Here is a 25,946-nt window from a genome sequence, read left to right on the forward strand (position 1 = left end):
CGTTTCGAGTCTGTATGACCTCTGAAGGGTCATACAGAATCAAAACGTCAACTGTTTCTCTCTCCATAGATGCTGTTAGACCTGCTGAGCTTTTCCAGCATTTTCTGTTTTTGAATGGAATAATGAAGTCTGGAGATGACAAATGCACAGCTGAGGATTTCAACAGCAGATGGACATGGACAGGCACATTGTGTAGGTAGGCTTTGTACTGGAGGTGACTTGGCAGTTGGAAGCTTAGCCAGTGTCAAACAGACTCCGAAGACTATTTCAGCCTATGACAATGACTGGGAGGAGAAATTGGTGTCAAAGGCATAGAGTCTGGCAGGGGTCAAAGATAATAGTTTCGGTCTTCCCAATGTTCAACTGGCTCATCCAGGTCTAGACGCCAGGCAAGCAGGCAAATAACACAGAGACTGTGGATGGGATTACCTACAATTGGGTCAAGGGAGGTGCTGACGAGGTAGAGCTTTGTGTCAACAGCATACATATGGAACCTGACCCATGTCTTTGGATAGGAGGACTCAAGGTGCTAGTGTGGAGAGCAGGAAGAGAAGCTTTTGCTGAAAGTACTCCAGCTAAAATTAGACAGTTAAGAGTTGAATCACTCAGCTTGGCAATGGAGGAGAAACATTGAAGGAGGATGGTCGCATAGTGGTAACATCACTGGACCAGTAACCCAGAGGCCCAGGCTAATATCCTGGTGATAAGGATTCAAATCCCACCACAGCAACCGGTGGAATTTAAATTCAATTAATTATCTGGAATTGAAAAGCTAATCTCAGAAATGGTGGTTATGGAACCATCGTCGATTGTTGTAAAACCCATCTGGTTCACTAATGTCCTTTAAAGAATGTCCTTTACCCGGTCTGGCCGACATGTGACTCCAGACCCACAGCAATGTGGTTGACTCTTAACTGCCCTCTGAAAAGGTGTGGCAAGCCAATCAGTTCAAAGGTAATTAGGGATGGGCAACAAATGCTGGCCTTACCAGTGATGCCTTAATCCAAGTGTTTAATACAATCCAGTCATGAGCCAATTATGCTCAGGTTTGGTGGGATTGAAGTTGAAGAGATAAAGATGAGAGCGATATCAAGCTGGGAAAGTGAAAAGGTTTTGCTGGCAACAAGGACAAAGGCGGAGTCGAGGAGTGGCTAAGCAGATTGACAACTGCGGATGTATCCTGACAAATGGAGGAGTTGAATGTTACAGGTTTTCTCTTAGCTGGACAACAGCAACCCATCGAGACTCCTTCAACAGTACCTTCCAAACCATCGACCTCTGCCACCAAGGACAAGAGCAGTAGAAACATGGGAACACCACCACCTGCAAGCTCCCCTCCAAGCCACACAGCATCCTGACTTGGAACTATATTCCCGTTCCTTCACTGTCGCTGGGTCAAAAACCTGGAACTCCCTTCCTAACAGCACTGAGGGTGTACCTACATCACATGGAAAGCAGCTGTTCAAGACGGTGGCTCATCACCACCTTGTCAAGGGTAATTAGGGATAGGCAATAAATGCTGGCCTAGCCAACGATGCCCACATCCCGTGAAAGAATTAAAAAATAGGATACTGCAAGCAATTTTCAGCAAGATCAAAATTGTCTTATGTTCCAGTTCCAGAATTGAAAGGGAAGAAAGCTAAATTTAGTACATAAACATTAGGAAAGTAAGAAAGCGTAAAGTAACAGATAACATAGGGAGCACAGAAAAGAGAGAAAATAGGAAAACGGCTAACAGAAAAGTCAGAGCGGGGATAAAAATATGAAAATGGTTTGTTTAGGATTGCATTCAAAGTGAATATTAGTATCAGCATAAGATTCCAACAAAACTACTCCCAAATATAAGTAGCATCATTACTGAATTTCCCAATTCTTCAGCATCTTGAAGTGAATAGTTTTCTATAAAAGGATGATAAACCTGTTGCCAGCTCTAAGAAGTAAGGATTAAGACCATCAACTTATTAAAAGACAGCTGTCAAAAACAACTGAATAAAAGACAATTTGGTGATTCTTGACAGCAGCAACGAGTACTAGACCCATCAGTGGCAAAATAAACATCACTTCAGTAGTTCACAAGGAGATGCCAAGTACTGCAACAATCTCTGAAAAAAAGGAGCACTAAACCCTTCATTTCTCTCATTTGCCCAATAAGCTTCATTCTTTGTTGAAAACAGAGCTATATCTCAGGAATGTACAGGACACCTAACAATTTCAGGTTCACTATCTTCAAAGAAATGAACTGCCACCTAAACAGTGGACAAGAATTCCCATTACCATTTCTTTCTCTCTCTCTTTGCTATGGAGGTTGATGACTCTGTGCATTTGGTGCACAGTGGATTGTGTAAGTGCCTGAAGGGGTATCTGCCCACTTCATTGCATCAGCTAACCACGGTCCCTCGGTCGTCTTTGCCTGCCTCTTGATCATCTTAAATAAACTATTTCTGGTAAATTAGTTATTTTAATCATGGACTTCAAGAATAGCGCAAATTGATCATCTCTATGTGTTTGTGGAGTGAAGAGTGGCGGGGAGGGGGATAGAAGAGAAGTGAGGTAAATAAATCACAATAGAACAATGTTTACCTTCTTGTGCCTCTGAAGCAGGTGCTGGTGATGCAGACGCCGATACGGGTGGATTGGCTGATGGGGGTGGCCCTCGTGCAAGAGGTGCTCCAACAACTGGAAGCGTTCCTACTTTTGCTCTGCCAGGTAGGTAACTTTGGTTGATATGATGCGGCATTGAAAGGGGTGGACCTAAAGGCAGAACAGAGCTTGACTGCAAACAATTTGTGTGACTTGACTGTACACATTAGATACATTATAATAAATTCCAAATAGGATGCTGCAAAAAATAAATAGAATTCTTGCATGCCACTGATCATAAGAACAAGCAAATAAAGGCCTTGATTTCTAATATGGCAGGGCTGCTCATCTCCCTACACTCTCAGCTGTTGTGGGATTAGCCACATTTCAATAGTAAGGGTGGGTTTGCGGGTTGGGTGGAGATGGTTGGGGAGAGGGAGCAAAAAGAAATTGCTCCGGCCTTGCTGAAGCAGAGCTGAATGCTGGGACAAGTAACAAAAGTGTTTTTTTTTTAAAATGTCATTCAAACTCTTTCGAGTTATCAACAGTCACAGATTGCAACTCATTCGAGTACAATCACAGTTCTTGGTTTCCAGGAAACTCTTTCGAGTTACCGACAGTCACAGATTGCAACTTCTTTCGAGTACAATCACAGTTCTTGGTTTTCCAGGAGTGGGACATGAACCCACAACCCTCTGATTCAAAGGCGAGGGTGCTATGAACTGAGCCAAGTCTGCCATATTGCTCAGTGCAACTAATTGCTCTCAATTACTGTGAAGTACAAACATGCTTAAAATAGAAAAATGACAAACAGCAAAAGAGCAGCTGGTCTATCAAATTTGCTCCATAGTCATGCTGCAATTAAACATCATGACCCCTCCACCCCACTCCCTCCTACCATCAACCACATGATCTCCTGTGAGGCAAGAAAGTAGAATTTAAAAACCAAGCCAATCCAAGGGGAAAAGACAATTCTGAGAAATTCAGAAGGCGATGAAAATAAGGTCCAGGAGACCACAGGCAACATGAGCAATATCATCCAACATCCCACATAACTTCAAGATGCAGTGAGATCAGCCTCAGCTAGAAAATCCTCCAACCTATTTTTGAACAGCTATAAACCGACAATAACCACAAGAGCTGACAATCAGATGCTCCAGACCCTTCGTAAGGAAGGCCATCTAACCTAGTTCCATTCCTAAGTTACTGATGCACATGTCCACTGGTTCTCCTCAACTGATCCAATTCTGATATTCTATCCACACAGTCCAGTCTTTTCATTATTTTAAATGAGAGTAGTTAATTTCCATGATTAAGGAGTTTACTTTCTGAGACAATTAATGATTTTACATTAATTGCAGAAGTTTTGTAAATACTAGATTTAAAAAATACTGGATCACCAATCTTTCAGGCTTTTTTCCTCAAACTCCGCCTCACTTTCTACTTGTGTTGTTAAAGTAAAAATATAAAATTATTTCAGTTTATTGGAGAATAAATCCTCTGGTGCTTGCCCGTGTTCCTACTGCTTCCCAGGCATGTGACTTCTAGCGGTGGACAGTGTAGGAACAAGTGATAAAAAAACAAAGAATGGAGGGTGTGAAGTCAGGGAGCAATAGCGCTTGCCACTTGATAACAGAAGAACAAAAGAAATAGGAACAGGAGTAGGCCATTTGGCCTCTTGAGCCTGCTCTGCCATTCAAAAAGACCAAGGTTGATCTGATTTGTAGCCTTAACTCCACTTTCCTACCTGCCTCCCCATGTATGCTCCCTTACAGTTAAAAAATCTATCTACCTCAGCTTTGAATTTCTTCCATGACCCAATCTCCACGGCCCTCTGGGAAAGAGAATTCCAAAGAAATTCCACCTTAACTCAGTCTTAAGGAGACTCCTTACTTTTAAGCTGTGCCCCCTAGTTCTAGATTCCTCTCTGTCCACCCTGTCATGCCCAATCAGACTCTTTACCTGTTTCAATTAGATCACCTCCCATTCTTCTAAGCTCCAATGAGTACGGGCCCTGCTTAACCCTTCTTCATAAGACAACCACTTCCTCCCAAGAATCAGACCAGTCAACTTTCTCTGCACTGTTTCCAATGCAAGCATATCCCTCCTTAAATAAGACCAAAACCCCTGTACACAGTACTGCAAGTGCAATCTCACCAATGCCCTGTGCAGTTGTACCAAGGCTTATCTATTTTTAAACTCCACCCCCTTACAATAAAGGCCAACATCCCACTTGCCTTCCTAATTACTTGCTGAATCTGCATATTAACCTTTTGTGATTCATTCGAGGACACTCAGATCCCTCTGTACCACAGCATTCTGCAGTCTCTTTCCAGTTAAATAATATTCTGCTTTTCTATTCTTCCCACCAAAGTGGACAAGCTCACATTTTCTCACATTATAATCGATCTGGCAATTTTTCACTTAACCTATCTTAACCTGTTTTCACTTAACCCATCTATATGCCTTTGCAGACTGTGTCCTCCTTGCAACTTGCTCCCCTACCTATCTTCATATCTTCAGCAAATTTGGCTACAATAGAGTCAATCCCTTCATTCAAGTCATTAATATAGTTGAGGCCCAACACTGAATCCACTAGTTAGTTTGATAACCCGAAAATCCAGACTCTGTTTTCTGTTAGTTAGTCGATACTCTACCCGTGCTAATATATCACCCCCAACGCCATGAGCTTTTATCTTGTGTAGTAACCTTTTATGTAGCCTTTTGTCAAATGCTTTTTGCAAATCAAAACACACATCTATAGGTTCACCTTTATTCACCCTGCTTGCTATATCCTCAAACAACTCTAATAAATTTGTCAAATATTATTTCCTTTTCATAATCTATGTTAACTCTGTCTGATTTTATGATGATTTTCTAAATGTCCTGCTACTACTTCCTTACTAATTGATTCCAGTATTTTCCCAATTACAGATGTTATTGTTATGTAACTGGCTTATTGTTTCCTGCTTTCTGTCTCTTTCATGGCAGGTGGGTGTCATTTCTGGTTAGATTGTCAGACATAAAGGTGCCAAGTAGCGTTGGCTGGGACAGAGGGGCTGGATGTAGCAGAGAACCATCTTTTAAGAGAAGGGCACATCAAAAAAATAAAAGTAGAAAATAGTCCTGTCATTAATTTCATACTAGGGAGCATCGTACTGGATTTTGCAACGCAATTTTGATTTTTTTTTAACACCTTAATCCAAAGCTGCTCTGGTTTAACAGGATATAAATCAATACTACTGTAATTTCTGGGAAAAAAATTAAAAGAAAACATGCAAACTATCTGAAAAATGCTATGTGTATCATTTTAAAAATAATTTTAAATCTTATGTTGGTTGGAAACACTTCAGTAACTAAGGAGTTCCTGTAAATTTTAGGGACTATTTGATAGATTCATCAACAAAGGGTAAAAATGCAGTTTACACATAGGGCTGTTGTTACCGTCAAAACAAAACTGCACCACGTATTTCTCATTCCCTCCCTTGAGAAAAATGTAGAAAATATCCCCTACCTGCACAAGTCTGGCTATTTGCAGAGGAAGCAGCAGCAGCAGGATTGGTAATAGGACCAGTTGGTGCAGTCATTGATGCTCCGGGTAAGGGATGCCATGATGCAGCAGTACTTCCAACAGGATACGGTTGAAAAGATGCTTGGGTGGGTCTCTGCCCAGTTTCTGGCAATGGTTTCATATGACTGGGTAAGACACCAACTAAAGGCTGACTGGTAGCAGGATGAACAGTCTGTGAGGTTAAAGGAGCATTATATTGGGTATTGAAAACAGGCATAGTTTGATGATAAGAGAAGCCAGGATAAGAAGAATGAGGGGGAATACCCTGAGTAGTACTTTGAGAAGGTACATTGTAGGGAACTTGACCTGGATAGTGTCCACCACTTGGAACATAACCACCTTGCAGAGGAGTGCTTACAAACTTAGGTTCTAACTGAGGTCTGGCAGTGATCAGATTAGGGCCCAAGGGAAGTGCAGGGTACATCTGACCAGGTCCTTGAGGAGTACCCAATGATGTAGGACATAGAGGAGGTCTGATGAAGTTGTGGACGGTTGCCTGGTAGTTGTTCTGGTAATAGGTAAAGTCGTACTGTCCAGCCATGGGTGCAAGTGGTGCTTTATTGGGCACTTGCTGGTGACGTTCTGGAGCAGTACTGCTGTTCTGCAGAGGTGCTCCATGTCCAGTAGAGAGAGGTTGCTGCATAGACAACAAATTCTGTGTAGGGCCTGAAAAGAAAAAGAAATGTATCTATAAATGCTTATGAAACGATCAGTAAGTTACAAATAGTTATTTGTGAGAAACCAAAGGCATGTGTGCCTTTACAAACTGTTTCAATCGTGTGTTGTATTTTCACCATGGTGCATCCAGTGATGAGAGTTATAAATGGTGCTTCTCCTTTCACGCTTCAGTACAGCTCCTATTCTTTGACTACATACCACTGCATTCCAAAATTAATTTGTTTGAACGCCTTTGAGCCATTTGGCTGCTGTCACTCAGCGATAGCACTGTCGCCTCGAGTCAGAAGGTTTTGGGTTCAAGTCCCACTCCAGACACTTGGGTACTTAATTTATCATGGCTGACAGTGCAATACTGAGGAAGTGCTATACTGTTGGAGGTGTCATATATGGATGAAATGTTAGACTGAGACCATTTTTTGCCCTCTCAGGTGGATGTAAAAGATCCCATGCCATTATTCAATGAAAGATAGTGAGTTCTCCCCATTATCCTGGCCAAAATTTATCGCTCAACCGACATTACTAAGAACAAATGATATTGTTATTACCTCATTATGTTCAGTGGAACCTTGCTGTACACAAACTGGTTCACACATTCCCTACGTTACAGCAGTGACTATGCTTTAAAAGTATTTCATTGGCTGTAAAATGTTTTGGAATGTCCTGATATTGTGAAATGAAGTATAGAAATGCAGCTCTTTGTTTTTTCTTTATTTCAACAGAGATAAAAGGCACCATGTGAATGCCAATGCAACGATTTTTAAAAATTAATTTTAAATCTCCATACCCTACTGGATTTTCTCAAATTTAAAACTGAACTGTAAGAACCTGATTTCAGGAGCAAATGTTGCCTTTAAGCGTCAGAACAGCAGAGGAGTGGTATGCAGTTAACACTAAAACCAATAGCACTGTACTCCATTCCTAGGGCAACTCCACCTCTTGACTCCAGCCATGGCACCTACTACTGATTTTAAATGGCTACCTAATGATCTTATAAAATCTTAAGAAATTAATTGAATATTATAGAAATGACCTTCTTATTAAAAGAAGGATTCTGCAGCAGCCTGCCAGAACTGACAAAGAATCAGCGCAGCATTGGCCTGTGGTGTCTGCCCAGAACATGACTCTAGGCATTGGCCTTTCTGCAAGCTATGCCGGGCTGCTAAGGTGGGATCTCATGCTCCATATCTAAACAAACTGTCTGAGTAAGGTTAATAAACTGCCCAAACAAGAAATAAGCAGAAGGCTGACTGCATTAGCTAGGAGCTGGAATAGGAAGGGGGTACTTTGGATACCTGTCCCTTGGTAACTGGACAGCTGAATGGAAGGTGTAACTGAATGAGTGACTGTCATGAAATACCTTCCACCCCCTAAAAATAAAGTACACAAACATGCAGTCAAGAATGAAAAAGCATTGACAAAAGGAGGAACCTCTTTAGGGTTGCCAACTTCAGATTTCCACTCTGAACAGTCTAAAGACAAGGAAGAGATCATTATGATGGACAGCAGACACCAGGGTGTTCCATGCGTCTGACCTGGAACCAGTAAACCCAGCTGAGAGTATACCATATGTTCGAGCTACTGTTGAATCATTTTAAAGCAGGATATTGTTCACAAACCCAGAAATTGAAAACTGTTTGAGGAAGGAGCCAACAAGTCTGGAAACAGTTTCTGTTTGATCCAAAATGCTGCCAGCTTCTGTGCCAAACAAAATGAAACCTTAAAATTAGTGAGTGAAAGTAAACTTTAATCTATGCTGGGATTTCAGTATGTGTGAAAATGAGAGAGAATTTGTGGAAGTTTATGAGATTCATGAAAGTATGCATGCGATTGTCAAGTGTGTTCATTTCAATATAAGATTGTACATCCAAAATTGGGATTGAAAAAACAAATTATATTTTAAGTTAAAGATGCAGATGTCATTTTAATTTAAAAAATTACTGTGAAAGGCACTGAAGAGTTTGTTTCACAAAAGATAAGCTTCTGCTTGACATTATGTTTTCTTGGGCGTCCAGGAGAAATTCAATTTGAACTTTTCAAAACACTTTGCTTTAATTGGGCTAGAGTTAAAGAAAACGTTATTGCCTTATACCATTTAAATTAAAGGTGCGTGGTCTTACTGACTTTCTAAAAATTTGTAACAGTTCTTAAAAATTGGAAATTAAAGACTTGGAAAAACTAAAATAGAATTGGGTTCTTTTTCAATTGGAATTATTTAAAATTACGTAAAGTACCACCTGAGAATGTTCTGCTCTGTCTTCTTGCAAACAAGCAGAAAAGATAACCTTTCCACTGATAGCTGTTTTATTTTACTTAATTCACCACACAACTTTTTTATTGCTGAGTGTAAACTTATATATTGGGTGTTATTAAAGTTTCTAAAGTGAGAGAAATGATTGGACAAATTAATCCATTGGACTCTTGGGCAGAGCCACAATGGATTCTTTATTTTTCTTTTAAACAGCGACGATGACTTTCAGGTCTGGATGAACACTCAAAGCCGTTAGACCTCTTGCTGCACTAAGAATTTTTCTGCAGATGTCAAACATTACAGCATTGTGAAGGCTTTGAATTTCAAAGACTTGCCCTTAACCCATTCAGGCCATTTGTGATCTTTCAAGACAAAGTGTTCAAAGTAGGGGGGATATGAAAGCCACCTCCAAACTAATTGTGTGCGCTTTCGTCTCTAATGTAAAAACACCAAATAAAACCACCAAGCCTGGACATCATTGTTTCTGAGATTGGAATTGATAAAATAAAATCAATATGAGTTGCTATTGCAAGCACTCGAGAAGGGAAAATTTTCCTAAAGCGGAGGAAGAGATTGTTTGGACAGGCAGCAGAGACCAGACCATTCCATACATCTGATCCAGGATCAATAAACCTTCTCACCGGTCACAAGGTGTATGTCTATTTTCTCTGTTCTGATTGTGTGTTCTATTTGAATAGTTACTTCTCAATAAACCACTTTGAGCCTTTAAACTAAATCGCTTGTGGCTCCAACTCTTGAGTAATCGGTCAAACCCTGATCAAATCTTATGTAGGGCAACTCTACTCGACTCCAGCCCTCACTCCTACTGAGGACTGGAAATTGAAAACAGCTCAGCTGAAGAGAGAGAGAGAGAGAGAGAGAGAGTCAGGTTTGAAATCAGGAGAAAGAGATGTCACTTAAAATGTCACCGTACTGTAGGAGCCGAATCGAATACTTTATTAAAATTAAAACAGAAACACTAGAACTGCAGAGCAGGTCAGGCAATGCTGACAATGTGAAAGAAAGGTTAATTTTTCTCAGTTCCTTTCGTCAGGTTTCAAAAGTAGGTTGTGCCTGTACCCAAAACATGAATCTGCCTTTTCCTGTTATAAATGCTGACTGACTTGATCTGTAGTTACATATGAACAAGGACCTGGAGTAGGCCATTCGACCCCTCGAACCTGCTCCACTATTTAATAAGATTATGGCTGATCTGATAGTAACCTCAAATCTGCATCCCACCTACCCCCGATAACCTATCAGCCTCTTGCTTACCAGGAATCTATCCACCTCTGCCTTAAAAATATTAAAAAACTCTGCTTCCACCGTCTTTTCAGGAAGAGAGTTCCAAAGACTCACAACACTCAGAAAAAATTTCGCCTCATCTCCACTTAAAATGGGTGACCCCTTATTTTTAAAACAGTGAACCCTAATTTTAGATTCTTGCAGAAGAGGTAACATCCTCTGCACATCCACCCTGGTCCAGCAAATTGAAAAAAAATGTTTCAGATTTTCAGGGAGCTTTTTTGCTTCATTTGTATGTATTCTTGACAGCTGTTCCTCCAGACTAGAGTTCAGGCTCTCACTAATAATTTTTTTTAAAATCGCAGTCTAATGGGATAGTCACAGAGGGAGGAGATTTATAGTCAAAAGTGCATGTCATAATCTCCCTGCTTCATCGTGCTACGTTTGATAACTCTTAGTCAAAGATTATTTCATCATCCAAAGAGTCGGTTTCAAAAGATACAGAACTCAAGGGGTAACCAGCCATTTACCTAGTGTGTGCATAAGCGCAAATTAAGTGTATATGAGCATATAGTTTCAGCATGTACAGCAGCTGGTACTCGTGTTGTTTGTAAAATCTATTTATACCTTAATCCAGGGAGATGGTTTGTCTTCCCGGCATGGAGGGCTTTGCAAGTTTTTAATTTGAAATGTGGTTCATAAAGTGAGACTGATATCAGCAAAATATTATATAATGGTTTAATATTAATTCCACAGAGCACAACACTTGAAATAAAAAGGGATTAAAAATCTAATTTAAGCACATTAATTATGCTTGATTTTCCCTCCATGTCTCCTTTAGTGTCTGTCCTATTTTGTATTATTTCCCCTGCCTAAATTAACAGTCATTTCTACTAACTCTTGCACTAGAAAAATATTTAAAATATTTTCCTATTTCTCCTTCCCAGCTGTCATCATCTAGTTTGCTGGTACAAAGAATCTGAGTTCTTAAATTCCAGAGAACAGGGTGGAAATGGACATCTTTCCCAGCCAATTCAACACCCAGACACAAGACTAGCCTGGCAAGAGATGCTTTACCCTGAAATAAACTTGTCTTCAGCCTTAGATAGGTTGGATTTATTTTAACATACTTTCCCTTACTAATTTCTAAACTCAATGAGGAGCCACAGTACAAAAGAATTTGCATAGCAACTTATCACATCCTCAGCAAGTCCCAAAGCATTTCAATCACCTATGCAGGGAAGCTGCAGTAGTCCAATTTGCACAAAAGGTCCCCCAAACTGCAAGTGAGCTACGTGACTAATTAATGTGGGCCCTTTTTTTGGTGATACTGGTTGTGGAAGGGTTGTTGGTGTGGACACCAGAATTCCATGTTCTTATTTAATTATTGAAAAAGGATCCTTTACAGCCACCTGAACAGGCAGACAGAAGCTTCTTTTGAAATGCCACTTGAAAGATGGCACTTCTGAAAATTCAGCACTCTCAGTATTGCGCTGAAATGTCAGCCTGGATGATGTCACGTAGTAGAGCTTGAACCCAGAATCTGCTGACTGAAGGGGTGAACATGCTCCTCACTGAGGAAAAATGATATAAAGGTGATTTTTAAACAGCTTTCTTACCAGTGGAAGACAGAGAAAATGGGCTTTGAGTAAATCTGGGTGGTAGCTGATTGCCAGTAACTGTTATGTATCACCCTGCCTTTCATAGTGGCAGGAAAAGCCAAGTCAGAAGTAATGGCTAGAGTCTCGACTTTGGAAACTCACTTATAATGCAGGATTCCCATAAGCCAGCTTTATTTAATTTGTGATGTCTACAGCAGCAAACAGGATTCCAACTATTCATTTATCCAGTTCCTATATTGTAAATGGTAAGTGGAGTATTTTGGGCCATATAACTGCATACCATGCCTTAATTCGATTAGTTTAGTGGAAGCAGATACTACTCATTTCAATGTGATTCATCTCACATAAACACTCGCATTTTAGCTGAGCTCATTAATAAGAGTCAAGACATGCATGTACTACATCAAAGCAGATTGAAGGAGGTGTCAGCTGTGGCTCAGTTCATAGCACCCTTGCCTTTGAATCAGAAGGTTGTGGGTTCATGTCCCACTCCCGGAAACCAAGAACTGTGCTTGTACTCAAAAGAGTTGCAATCTGTGACTATTGATAACTCGAAAGAATTTTGGGGTGCATCTGTGGCTCAGTTCATAGCACCCTCGCCTTTCAATCAGAGGGCTGTGGGTTCATGTCCCACTCCTAGAAACCAAGAACTGTGATTGTACTCGAAAGAAGTTGCAATCTGTGACTGTTGATAACTCGAAAGAGTATCAAAGCAGATTGAAGGAGGTGTCAGCTGTGGCTCAGTTCATAGCACCCTTGCCTTTGAATCAGAAGGTTGTGGGTTCATGTCCCACTCCCGGAAACCAAGAACTGTGATTGTACTCGAAAAGAGTTGCAATCTGTGACTGTTGATAACTCGAAAGAGTATCAAAGCAGATTGAAGGAGGTGTCAGCTGTGGCTCAGTTCATAGCACCCTTGCCTTTGAATCAGAAGGTTGTGGGTTCATGTCCCACTCCCGGAAACCAAGAACTGTGATTGTACTCAAAAGAGTTGCAATCTGTGACTGTTGATAACTCGAAAGAATTTTGGGGTGCATCTGTGGCTCAGTTCATAGCACCCTCGCCTTTCAATCAGAGGGCTGTGGGTTCATGTCCCACTCCTGGAAACCAAGAACTGTGATTGTACTCAAAAGAGTTGCAATCTGTGACTGTTGATAACTCGAAAGAGTATCAAAGCAGATTGGAGGTGTCAGCTGTGGCTCAGTTCATAGCACCCTCGCCTTTGAATCAGAGGGTTGTGGGTTCATGTCCCACTCCCGGAAACCAAGAACTGTGATTGTACTCGAAAAGAGTTGCAATCTGTGACTGTTGATAACTCGAAAGAGTATCAAAGCAGATTGGTGGCCATGGCCTTTATTTATTAATAGGTGTTACTATAGCTTATATATTCAAGATGGTGAACAATGTATTGTGACATGATGCAGTCATTTTCTTTCCCTCAACAATTTGCCTGAGTACATTTGTCCTGTGGTATCCCATTCAAGTGTGAGGCTCGACTGGGAATGTCAGCAGGTTATTCAACCATGGGCTAATGCAGCCCAACTTGCATTCACCAGACATTCACCCACATACATTTCTATCATAGGTCACCTTGATCAGATGGGGGAGCTCGGGATAATTTTTCCTACCTAGGCTGCTGAGACCAATTGTAGCAATCAGTGTTGCCCTGGCTGAGATCAAACAAAACAGCATATACTGAGAGCTGTTCATGGGATCTGATCTATCTGGCTCAGCTGTCTTCTGAATAAACTTATCAGCTAAACATTACGAATTGATTTTGAATCGAAAACTATAAATCTGTTGAGATTTAGTCCTTTTGATTGTAAATTTTGAATTGCTTATGTTTTAGATTACTTTCAAACTTTGTAACAGCAGAAAATTACTGAGGCACTTTGTGCATCTTCCTTCTTTAGACATCAGATCTAAACTAAACTATTTGTTAACTCACTTTCAAATGAGAATCCTTCAAGTAGTCATATATTGCTGCACACGATTGTGATACGAGGTAACTCTCCACCCGTTTGAAGGGATTCAATCTTGGTATTGGAGTCACCTGAACAAAAACAAGACAGGACACATTAAATATACGATGCAGGAGTAACATCCCAAGGTTGCACTGGTGATGCAGAGCCTAGTTCACTAGCTGCACAAGTTAGGAAATCACAGGCACCCTGCTCAACATTTCCTAGCAGCACAAACCAGAAAACATTTGACACACAACTTTGCGATATCAAAATCAAACAAATGCTGATTGTTTAAAGCTGCATATATTCAAACAAATACTCCAAGGGTCACAAAAGTCATACTTGTAAGCTTTTCCTTAGAAAGAAGCAAATACTGAAGATGTTTTTTCTCACTATACATTATAATTTGTTTTCCCATTTTAATATTCCAATCAGCGTCCTGTGTAACGAATTGCCAGACATTCCACAATTTACACAGCTCTTCATGCGGAATTAAATTTACACTGTGTGCTAGTTTAATGTTATGAGAGACTGGAAAGACAGGGTGCCAAGGTTAGCGTTTTGTCTTCCTGTCTTTTTGCCCTACCAGTATTCTCCACGCCCCCTTCCCCAATGAAGGCATCCACATCATACTGTGGGCTCTGACCATTCTCCAATAACTGGCTGCTGTTCACTTGCGAGCTGAGGCAGTGTATTAGTGGATTGTTTCACAGCTGGCCTGATCCTGCCCTCATCCGGTATCCATATCCAGCAGGAATTACTGGACAGCAGTCAAGAATAGAATCCCCAATTTCCAACTCTCCAATTCAGGTGAGCATATTGCTGCCACTGCCAAAATTAGCCCCAGTAGAGTCAAAGGATTAAATCTGCGACTTTCTTGGTCTGTACAGTTCAGCTACCTGAATGAGCTTTGGCTTTAATGCCTAATGACAGAGCTGTACCTTTATTACCTAATTAATTATTGCCTAGTCTAAATGCAATCCAGTTAAGAAATAAAATCTTACTTGGAGAGACCGTTCAAGTTAGTGAAAGTTGAAATCAACACTAGCACATTGTCAATACATAATCCAATTGTCACAGAAATCAACTACGTATAGTGGGGAACATCTGATCAGAGAGGATGCACAGTAAAAATATTAGAACCATAAATAATTTAAAGTTGTTTCATATTCTCATTTAAGGTTTATAATTTAAGGTTGCAAAACTTGCTAGCTTAAGGGGCAGAAATATGATTTCCTGTGTTTTATCCTTAAAAAAAGTTACAATGAGTTGTAATTCTTGTAATTTTTTTGCCATTTATCTTCTTCCCATGAAGCATTCTCGCACTGACACTTTCTTCAGCCAGAAGAATGAAGTTGAGATGGATTCTGAGCCCTCTATCAGTAAAAGCGGGTGATTTAGCACCAGTGCAACATGGAGATAATTCTCCACCCCCTTTTTTTCCCACCTTCTGTTCAGTGTCTACATATGAAGCTGGGGTTGAGATCGAGAAACTAGTATACAGAGAACTCACAAGAGAAACCTTGCACCCTGTGGCACAAGACACTGGAGCTCCAATTCACTGACTTTAACATTTGCATCGTCCCCTGACCCCCTCCCTCCCAATATGTTTCAGCTGTGGTTTGAACAATTAGTGCTAATTAATGCTGTGGAATTTCTGAACTCAGCAGTGTGAAGAACCTGAATTAAAAAGCTGCATTATCACCGGAGGAGAGTGTGGATCCAGACTGCAAATCCTGGCTCAGCTACCTCTAAAATTCTACTTTCTCTCTCTCTCGAAGACAGCTGCATAAACACGGCAGCAACTTTTAGAGATGGCGCATTTTTTGTTAATTTGAACAATAAACAATGGCTGAGGTATTTAGCAACAAAATAAAGTTCAGTATTGATCTGTTCAGAGACCAAGAAACCGATTTGCAAGTTCACATTATTTTGGCAACGCCATTCTTCATTATCAAAAGTTACTATGAATCCAAGGCGCGCCACTGATGACTTCAATTTGAATTGTTTATTGGTTCTCCCAGGTTACCTCTTCACCTCCAACAAGTGCACAACGTTCATGGAGTTTTTTCTAAGATGGAGGCCACCTGTTCAACTGCCCCTTCCCCTACCCCTCTCCATTCTCTGCCCAGGCTGCACCTACCCAACCTGAGCCCACGTGTCTCTACTTTCCCTCAACTCCCCCATGCTCTCTTATCCATGATAAAGTCATGAGAGTCAGCATCTTGATTCAACTTCCATTTGTGGCCCTGTGCCAGCTGACACTGTAAATGATTCCCCTCTCCTCATGAAAGGCACCCCTCCCTTTCAAAACTACCGTCATCAATTCTGTCCTCAAAACTCTGACTAACAATCGTTCTGCCTTTGCAAATGATTGCCCCATCTCAATTTCCCTTTCCTCCCCCAAACTTGTGCCCATCTCTTTTTTTATATTTGCTCATGGGATGTGGGCATCACAGGCAAGGCCAGCATTTATTGCCTATCCCTAGTTGCCCTTGAGAAGGTGGTGGTGAGTTGCCTTCTTGAATCGCTGCAGTCCGTGTGGTGATGTACACCCACAGTGCTGTTAGGAAGGGAGTTCCAGGATTTTGACCCAGCGACAGTTAAGGAACAGCGATATATTTCCAAGTCAGGATGGCAAGCAGCTTGGAGGAGAACTTACAGGCGGTGGTGTTCCCATGTGTCTGCTGCCCTTGTCCTGCTAGGTGGTAGTGATGGCAGATTTGGAATACACTATCGAAAAAGTTTTGGTGAGTTGCTGCAGATGCATCTTGTAGATGGTACACACTGCTGCCACTGTGCATCGGTAGTGGAGGGAGTGAATGTTTGTGGATGGGGTGCCAATCAAGTGGGCTGCTTTGTCCTGGATGATGTCAAGCTTCTTGAGTGTTGTTGGAGCTGCACTCATCCAGGCAAGTAGAGAGTATTCCATCACGCTCCTGACTTGTAGATGGTGGATAGACTTTGGCGAGCCAGGTGGTGAGTTACTTTCCACAGAATTCCCAGCCTCTGACCTGCTCCTGTAGCCACAGTATTTATATGGCTGGTCCTGCAATTCCCTATTTGAAACTTCCAAATCAGGATTCCATTCCTGCCACAGGGCCAAAAAGATCCTAACCAAAGTCGTAAATGACAAAAACAAAAATGTTGGAAATGCTCAGCAGGGCCAGGCCATCTGTGGAGAGAGAAACAGAGCTAGCATTTCAGATAGATGACATTTTTACAGAACGGTGGGGTGGGGGGCTGTGGTGGAGAGAGTGTGTTAAGAGATTTGACAGATAAAAATTCAAGAAATATGAGCAAAATTAGATCATTCAACCCTTCTATCAATCACTGACTTACACTCTACAATTGTGCATCACAATCCTCTGAGTAGAGAATCCCAAAGACTCACTACCTTTTGAGTGAAGAAATTTCTCCTCATCTCAAAACTGGCCTCTCACCCTGACCCCTTAGGTCGAGATTCTCTTGCCTGGGGCACCTTCCTCCCACCATCTTCCCCGTCAATTCCCTTAGAATTTTATATGTTTCAATGAGATCACCTCTCATTCTTCTAAACTCTTGGAGAAGCAACTATGGAGGCAGCAAAAAAAGACAGAGGGGATGAAAGGAAGGGGAGATCATGAAAGGGTGGAGACAGGAGTGATTAGATGACTAAAGGGATGATGGTGCAAAGCAAAATGGAATGGGAAGGGGACAAGTAAAGAAATCAAAGATTGGTCTCAAGGAGGTGTAAATAGCACCAGCAGAATCACTTAAAATGACAAGTAACCAGAAGCTGAGAGTCAAAGCTTGCAGATTAAATAACACTTCTGCAAAACAATCACCCAACCTGGGTTTGATCTCCGCAATGTAGAGGCAATCAGATCATGAGCAATGAATACAGTATAATGAATCAAAACAACAATTAATTGCAGTTTCACCTGGAGTGAGTGTTTGGGGTACAGGACAGTGAGAAGGAAGGAGATGAAAGGGCAAGTGTTGCATCTCCTGCGGTTTTGATGGGGGGAATTATGCTAGAAACACAAGGGGGTGATCTGTTGAATGTGGAGGCAGGTAAGAACAAGGAGGACTCTCTCATGGTTCTGGGAGGGAGGGCAAGGGGTGAAAGCAGGAGTGTGAGAAATAGGACAGAAATGGGTTGAGGGCCTGGTCAACCACAGTGAAGGGGAATCCTCGGTGGAAAAAAGTAAGGCATAGCAGACGCACTGCCATGGAAGGTGGCATTGCCAGAACAGCTGCAACATCCTCTGTGACAGGGATCAGGATGCCGTAATCCTCAACATTCCTTGCCTTTCTGCAGCTAGACAAGGTCAACCATGCCCTGTAAACTGTCTCCTCCACTGTTCAGCTTGGATGGATTATCTTTGTACAGTTCCACTCTTATCTATGCAGTCATAGCCGGCGCTTCTCCATTAATGGCAACTCTACCAGCCCAGCACTGCTATTTCCAGAATCCCCCAAAGATCTATACTTGCCCCCCTCTTCCTCAAATACATATTGCCAGTTGGTGACATGTGTGTGGTCAGCTTCCACACGTATGCTGATGACAAGACAACTCTGCCACCTCTCTCCACTTGTCCTGTCTCCTTGCTGTCAGATTGCTTAACACATCCAGTCTTGGATGAGATGCAGTTTTCCTCAACTGACCAATATGAACAATGAACACCAAAGCTATTGGCCCGGCTTTAGTACTGACAACATCATCTGGAGTACGCACATGCACAGTTATATGTGGAAATCAAGAAGTGGCTGTCAGTGATTCACGCTTTTCAATAGGATGGGCCCCCCTCCCCTCCCCCAGCCTCCCAACAAGTGCAATCGATGGGAGATCACCGAACTGATGAGAACTTCTCCTTTTATGCTGTAATATTGCTCTTTTAAAACTTCCAAAAATGTTGTGTCTTGTAAAAGCATTGTCATCACCCATTTCTACAAAAACCCAACCCTTCACTCCACTGTCCTTGCAAACTACTGTTCCATCTCAAACTTCCTTTTCCTCTCCAGAGTCCTTGGACATGTTGTCACCTCTCAAATCTGTTCCCACCTTTCCCAGAACTCCACGTTTGAATCCCTTCAATCAGGTTTCTGCCTCGCCACAGCTCTAATCCAAATTACAAATGACATCCTACATGACTGTGACAAAGGTAAACCACTCCTTCTCAGCCTGTCTGCAGTTTTTGACTCAACTGACCACACCATCCTCCTCCAACGCCTCTTGACTGACGTCCAGCTGGGTGGGACTGCACTTACCTGGTTCCATTCTTATCTATCTAATTGTAACCAAAGAATCACCTCTTCCTTCTCCTGCATCTAGTGTCCCCCATGGATTTATCCTTGGCCCCCCTCCTATTTCTCAGCTACATGTTGCCTCTTGGTGTCAACATCCGAAGGCACAGCGTCAGTTTTCACATGTACGCGGATGACACCCAAATCTACCTCACCGCCACCGCTCTCAACTTCTCCACTAAACTATCAGATTTCTTATCCGACATCCAGTACTGGATAAGCAGAAATATCCTCCAATTAAATACTGGAAAGACTGAAGCCATTATTTTCAGTCCCCACTCCAAACTCCATTCCTTAGCTACTGATTCTATCCCTCTCCCAGGCAAGAGTCTGAGAATAGCCAGTATGCTTGCGACTCGATGTCATATCTGATCCTGAGATGAGCTTCAAGTCGAATACTCGTGCCATCGTTAAGACCGCCTATTTCTGTAACATTATCCGACTTCACCCGTCTCAGCTCATCTGCCGCTGAAACCCTCATTCAAGCCTCCGTTACCTCTAGGCTGGACTATTCTAGTGCACTTCTGGCTGGTCGCCCACATTCCACCCTCCATAAATTTGAAGTCATCCAAAACTCTGCTGCCTGTGCCTTAAATCGCAGCAAGTCCCATTCCCCTATCAGCCCTGTGCTCACTGACCTACAGTGGCTCCCAGTCAAGCAACACCTTGATTTTAAAATTCTCATCCTTGTTTTCAAATCCATCCATGGCCTTGCCCCTCCCTATCTCTAATCTCCTCCAGCCCCACAACCCTCCAAGATATCTGCACTCCTCGAACTCTGATCTCTTGAGCATCCCGATTTTAATCTCACTACCTTTGGATGGCTGTGCCTTCAGCTGCCTGGGCCCTAAGCTCTGGAATTCCATCCCTACACCTCTCCATCTCTCTACCTCGCTTCCCTCATTTATGAAACTCCTTAAAAACCTACCTCTTTGACCAAGCTTTTGGTTATCTGATCTAATTTTTTTTATGTGGCTCAGTGTCTTATTTTGTTTTATAATACTCTGTAAATGCCTTTGGGGCATTTTAACCCCTTTTGGGCACTATATAAGTTGTCGTTGTTGTAGTAGTAAGTGTGCACTATTCATAACCACTGCTGAAGAATGCTTCTGCCCCTGGAAAACTGATTTTATATGTGTAATGTCAACATTTTGCATTATGATAAGGATTTCAAGCTTTTTAATAATTTTTTAATAAAATGTTTGATATTTCAGCTTCCACCTTAATCCCATGTGCATGTCACAATTATTTATTTTTCTGAAAGAATACTTCAATGTGATTGGCTGCATACCCTCAGGATTAAGATAAAAGCAAAAAACTGCGGATGCTGGAAATCTAAAACAAAAATAAAAATACTTGGAAAAACTCAGCAGGTTTGGCAGCATCTGCAGAGAGGAACACAGTTAACATTTCGAGTCCGTATGACTCTTCAACAGAACTAAGTAAAAATAGAAAAGAGGTGAAATATAAGCTGGTTTAAGGGGGGAGGGACAAGTAGAGCTGGATAGAGGGCCAGTGATAGGTGGAGATAGCCAAAAGATGTCATAGACAAAAGGACAAAGAGGTGTTGATATTATCTAAGAAATGTGCTGATTAAGGGTAGAAAGCAGGACAAGCAAGGTACAGATAGTCCTAGTGGGGGTGGTGTGAAGGAATCGAAATAGGCTAAAAGGTAGAGATAAAACAATGGATGGAAATACATTTAAAAATAATGGAAATAGGTGGGAAAAGAAAAATCTATATAAATTATTGGGGGGAAAAAAAAGGGGAGACCAGAAAGGGGGTGGGGATGGAGGAGAGAGTTCATGATCTAAAATTGTTGAACTCAATATTCAGTCCGGAAGGCTGTAAAGTGCCTAGTCGGAAGATGAGGTGCTGTTGAGCTTCACTGGAGCAATGCCACAGGCCAAGGACAGACATGTGGGCATGAGAGCAGGGTGGAGTGTTGAAATGGCAAGCGACAGGGAGGTCTGGGTCATGCTTGCGGACAGACCGAAGGTGTTCTGCAAAGCGGTAACCCAGTCTGCGTTTGGTCTCTCCAATGTAGAGGAAACTGCATTGGGAGCAATGAATGCAGTAGACTAAATTGAGGGAAGTGCAAGTGAAATGCTGCTTCACTTGAAAGGAGTGTTTGGGCCCTTGGACAGTGAGGAGAGGGGAAGTAAAGGGGCAGGTGTTGCACCTTCTGCGGTTGCATGGGAAGGTGCCATGGGAGGGGGTTGAGGTGTAGGGGGTGATGGAGGAGTGGACCAGGGTGTCCTGGAGGGAACTATCCCTGTGGAATGCCACCAGGGGGGGGTGAAGGGAAGATGTGTTTGGTGGTGGCATCATGCTGGAGTTGGCGGAAATGGCGGAGGATGATCCTTTGAATGTGGAGGCTGGTGGGGTGATAAGTGAGGACAAGGGGGACCCTATCATGTTTCTGGGAGGGAGAGGAAGGTGTGAGGGCGGATGCGCGGGAGATGGGCCGGACGCGGTTGAGGGCCCTGACAACCAGCGTGAGTGGAAAATCTCGGTTAAGGAAGAAGGAAGACATGTCAGAGGAACTGTTTTTGAAAATGGCATCATAAGAACAGATGCGATGGAGGCGAAGGAACTGAGAGAATGGGATGGTGTCCCACCCCCCACCCCTCTTAAACCAGCTTATATTTCACCTCTCTTCTATTTTTACTTAGTTCTGTTGAAGAGTCATACGGACTTGAAATGTTAACTGTGTTCCTCTCTGCAGATGCTACCAGACCTGCTGAGTTTTTCCAGGTATTTTTATTTTTATTTTTACCCTCAGTATTGTTGGGCACCCAGAGATCCCTTGACTTGGCGCCAGATTCAAAATGATGTTGGGAAAGTGAAAATCACACCAGAGATTGCTGGATCCAGTGGGCAACTTTCTTTGAGGTCAGTAATGAGCACCATTGTTTCCATTGTTTCACATCTGACTGCAAAATCCAAGCCATTGTCTTTCATCACAACCACAAACTTTGACCATGAACACCAATTCAATCCTCCTCCCTTTTATTGTTTCAGACTGAATCAGACTTCTTAATTCCGGTATCCCATTCAACCCCAACTGAACTTACTACCCTATACACTCTTATCACAAAGACTACCTACTGCCACCTTCATAACATCACCTGCCTTTACCCATGCCTCAGCCCAGCTGCCATTGAAACCCTTATCCCCTTGCAGTTATCAACTCCAGACTCCACAATATTCACCTAGCCAACCTCACATCCTGCGTATTCTGCAAACTGCAGCTCATGTAAAGCTTGGTTGCTCAGATTCTACCATGCACCAAATCCTCTTCAAATTTCACTCTATTATCTTTGTTGACCTGCACTGGCCCCTGATTCCCCAATGCCTTATATTTAAAACTCTCATCCTTGTGTCTAAAATCCTTCTGCAGCCTCGCCCCCTCCCTCGCTCTGTAGCCACCTTCAGCCAGACCCCTCAATCCTGATAAAAACAAAAAATTACTGCGGATGCTGGAAATCCAAAACAAAAACAGAATTACCTGGAAAAACTCAGCAGGTCTGGCAGCATCGGTGGAGAAGAAAAGAGTCGACGTTTTGAGTCCTCACGACCCTTCAACAGAACTGAGTATAGTTAGGAGAGGGGTGAAATATAAGCTGGTTTAAGGTGGTGGGTGGGGGGGGGGGGGGAGAAGAGAGGTTGAGGGAGGTGGGTGGTTGTAGGGACAAGCAAGCAGTGATAGGAGCAGATAATCAAAAGATGTCACAGACAAAAGGATCAAAGAGGTGTTGAAGGTGGTGATATTATCTAAGAGAATGTGCTAATTAAGAATGGAGAGCAGGACACTCAAGGTACAGCTCTAGTGGGGGTGGGGTGGAAAGACTGACAAGGTATTAGTTGTAGATTTTAAAATAATGGAAATAGGTGTGAAAAGAAAAATCTATATAAATTATTGAAAAAAACAAAAGGGAGGGGGAAGAAACGGGGTGGGGATGGGGAGAGGGAGTTTAAGATCTAAAGAACTCTTTGCTCCTCCTAAGAAAGTTGCCCACTGGATCTGGCCTCACCTGCAATTCCACCTCCTCTTCCCTTCAGCATTGGCAGGCCTACCTTGAAAAGTAATTCACTGATAAAAAATTCTTCGAGATATCGTGAGGACGTGAAAGGCATTATATAAATGCAAATTCTTTCTTCTCACAGGTGCCCAACTGCCTTCGAAGTTTAAGACAAGCAAGTTCAATTTTAAAAGTACCTAGGAGGCCTGTTGAAATTGTAAAATGTAGCAAAACAAAAATCCTTTTAAATTTATGCCTGCATTCTTCTATTACAAATTAACTGTCTGGGGAGTGGACTTGTGTGTGCACCCTGAAGATGCTGGTGAGATTGGTAATTGTGGCATAGCTTTACCCTTGCATGCTACTGAACTAAACTGAATTTTTAAACAAAGTTTCTTTGGTACTTCATGATAATAGCTTCAGGTGACTACTAACATCCTAACAGAGGCAATTTTCAAACTAGTAGCCAATCAATAATGGAGAAAGGCAGGAGACAGATTACATAACAGAAGAGTTGGAGTGCTCTAAATAAATATAATACATGTTTCTGTTCCTATATAACAGAGTACATTAAAATGAATTTAAGAAATTCTAATTATAGAGAGTAGAATACTCAATTTCTCTCAGGGCTTACAGAATAATTAAGGCATTTCGCAATTCCCCGTTGTTTATTCTACCTTATATTTAGCCCTTCCTGTAGCTTTCAAAGCAATGAAAACAGACTTTACATTTCACATGTCTGAAAATATCATCCCCTACCACACACTGATGTATTCCTTGCACATCCTTATGCTAGTGTTGCCAAAATTAATTTCACAATTCAAAGGAAAAATAGCTGTGGTATGGCAGAGTAAAAATAAGGCAAACTCCAAAAGACTAAGAAAATTAGAATAAGAGACCAAGTAATACAATAGGAACATAGTTGGAAGAAACAGAAAGTGGTTAAACTGCAAAAAAAACGTTAAATAAAAAAGTCTGGAGAGATTCTAACTTGCACTGAACATTTATCTCACACATACAACTTTGTCCAGTTCTATTATTTCTATTCTTCTAAAACACAAAAGAACATTTCAACAGGGTTGTGTCTTTGATTAATAAACTGACCAGATGTTGGCCTTTTCTGCAGAGCAGCTTAATGTGCAGGTTTTAAATCAATTCACCGATTTTAAAAGTATATAATTCATAAATAGCTCAGTATGTTAACAAAATTACAACTCTTTGAATGAGTTGCATCAAAACTGCTATTCAAATCAACATGGCCTTTTTTTTTTTGCATTTTATATCAAAACTTGGTACCAAAAATAAGATTAAAACAATTCATTTAAAAAAAATCTAGACGTGGTTGGGCTATTATATAAATATCTCCCGTACTCAGATCTACTCTGCAAAAAAAAAAGTTGCAGTTTAGGCCCAGTACTTCCCATCAGCTTAAATTCGAAGAGTCTTCCAGACACAGTGCAGTGTGGCTGGAATAGGTTTGTAAAATATTCTGCTCAGAGGCCTACAGTGCAACGGGCAAAGTTTAGATTTGATAAGAAAAACACGAGAAATAAAATAAAAAGCAGCACTTGATTTGGGGGGTTGGGGAATAGTTTCTGTTTTAAAAATATTAATTCCTGCTGTGCTCAAGGCCTCAAAATGTCCACCGAGTCTCCATTTGAGCAGCAGCCCAGAGTGAGCTCTTGCTGAAGTACTTTCTCAAATTATTCCTTAGCAGCAATGTGGGGCACAAACATGCGACAAACGGCCCTACCAATTAAAAAAAACCCACAGGCCTCCAATGCATTTCACAATTTTTCCAAGAGATAGTATATCTGAGGAAATACCTTTTTTTTTAAACTGAATTTCCAGGCTACACTCCTGCAGCAGTTACCATTCCCTACACGCAACGCACAACTAACCCTACTCCACAGCACCACATAGTGGCTGAACAAATATCTTAATCTGCACCTCTACCCGCCAGCGATTTGGCACCTTGTCTTTACCTTGGGGCAACTTATTGTGCTTATTATTTCAGACCTTGAAGATCACCAACAGCATTTTCTTCTGCGGTACATCCACAGATTTTTGCTCCATAGTATTTAATAGTCTTTCTTGAGAGCCTTGTGTTGCCACTGAGCAGACAAATAAAGTCATGCTTTTCCCCAGGTTGGATCTGAAGAAACGTGATTTGGTGCCTGTGCCTGAACATTTATGTGCCGTCCCTATGATTGGATTGTCACAGTTCCTTCTTGGCGGGGGGGGGAGTATAACCTAAGATTTTTGGGTCTTGGTCAGTCTAGAAGACTCACTGGGGTCACCAAGCTGGTGAATGAGCATATGTGAGTTTTTTTTTTATTATTTGTTGCCCATCTGCAATAGTCCTTGAGTAGATGCTGGTAAGCCATCTTCTTGAACCACTGGAGTCCCAAGTGGTGCTGTTAGAGAGGGAATTCCAAAATTTTTATCCCATGACAGTGAAGGAACAGTGACATATTTCCACTCAGGACGGTGTGTGACTGGATGGTGGGTGGTAGAGGTCACGGATTTTGAAGGTGCAATTAAAGGAAACTCGGTGAGTCAAGAACATAAGAAATAGGAGCAGGAGTAGGCCATTAGGCCCCTAAAGCCTGCCCCGCCATTCAATAAGATCATAGCTGATCTGCCCCAGGCCTTAACTCCTCTTTTGTGCCAGCTCCTCATAGCCCTCAACTTCCCGATATTTCAAAAATCTATCTACCTCCT

General features: G+C 41.9%; 1 protein-coding gene across 4 annotated transcripts in view; it reads right to left on the reverse strand.

The window, feature by feature from the left end:
• The window catches only part of LOC144680651 (protein transport protein Sec24B-like), a 106,177-nt gene extending 81,042 nt beyond the window's left edge, over positions 1-25,135 (reverse strand). For 3 of the 4 annotated variants that reach the window (XR_013576600.1, XM_078541895.1, XM_078541878.1), the window contains exons 1-4: positions 25,049-25,135; positions 13,893-13,997; positions 6,095-6,817; positions 2,581-2,751 (exon numbers count right to left, since the gene is read on the reverse strand). Coding sequence is in view for 3 of the 4 variants with exons in the window: in XM_078541895.1 (XP_078398021.1) it covers positions 2,581-2,751; positions 6,095-6,794 (871 nt within the window). In the remaining variant the exon portion in view is untranslated. The remainder of the gene's footprint in view (positions 1-2,580; positions 2,752-6,094; positions 6,818-13,892; positions 13,998-25,048) is intronic. The other variant, XM_078541888.1, reaches the window with a different exon arrangement.
• Between the last annotated feature and the right edge of the window lie 811 nt (positions 25,136-25,946).

The sequence above is a fragment of the Cetorhinus maximus genome, chromosome 1 (genome assembly GCF_964194155.1).
Source record: "Cetorhinus maximus chromosome 1, sCetMax3.hap1.1, whole genome shotgun sequence".
NCBI classification, from domain to species: domain Eukaryota; kingdom Metazoa; phylum Chordata; class Chondrichthyes; order Lamniformes; family Cetorhinidae; genus Cetorhinus; species Cetorhinus maximus.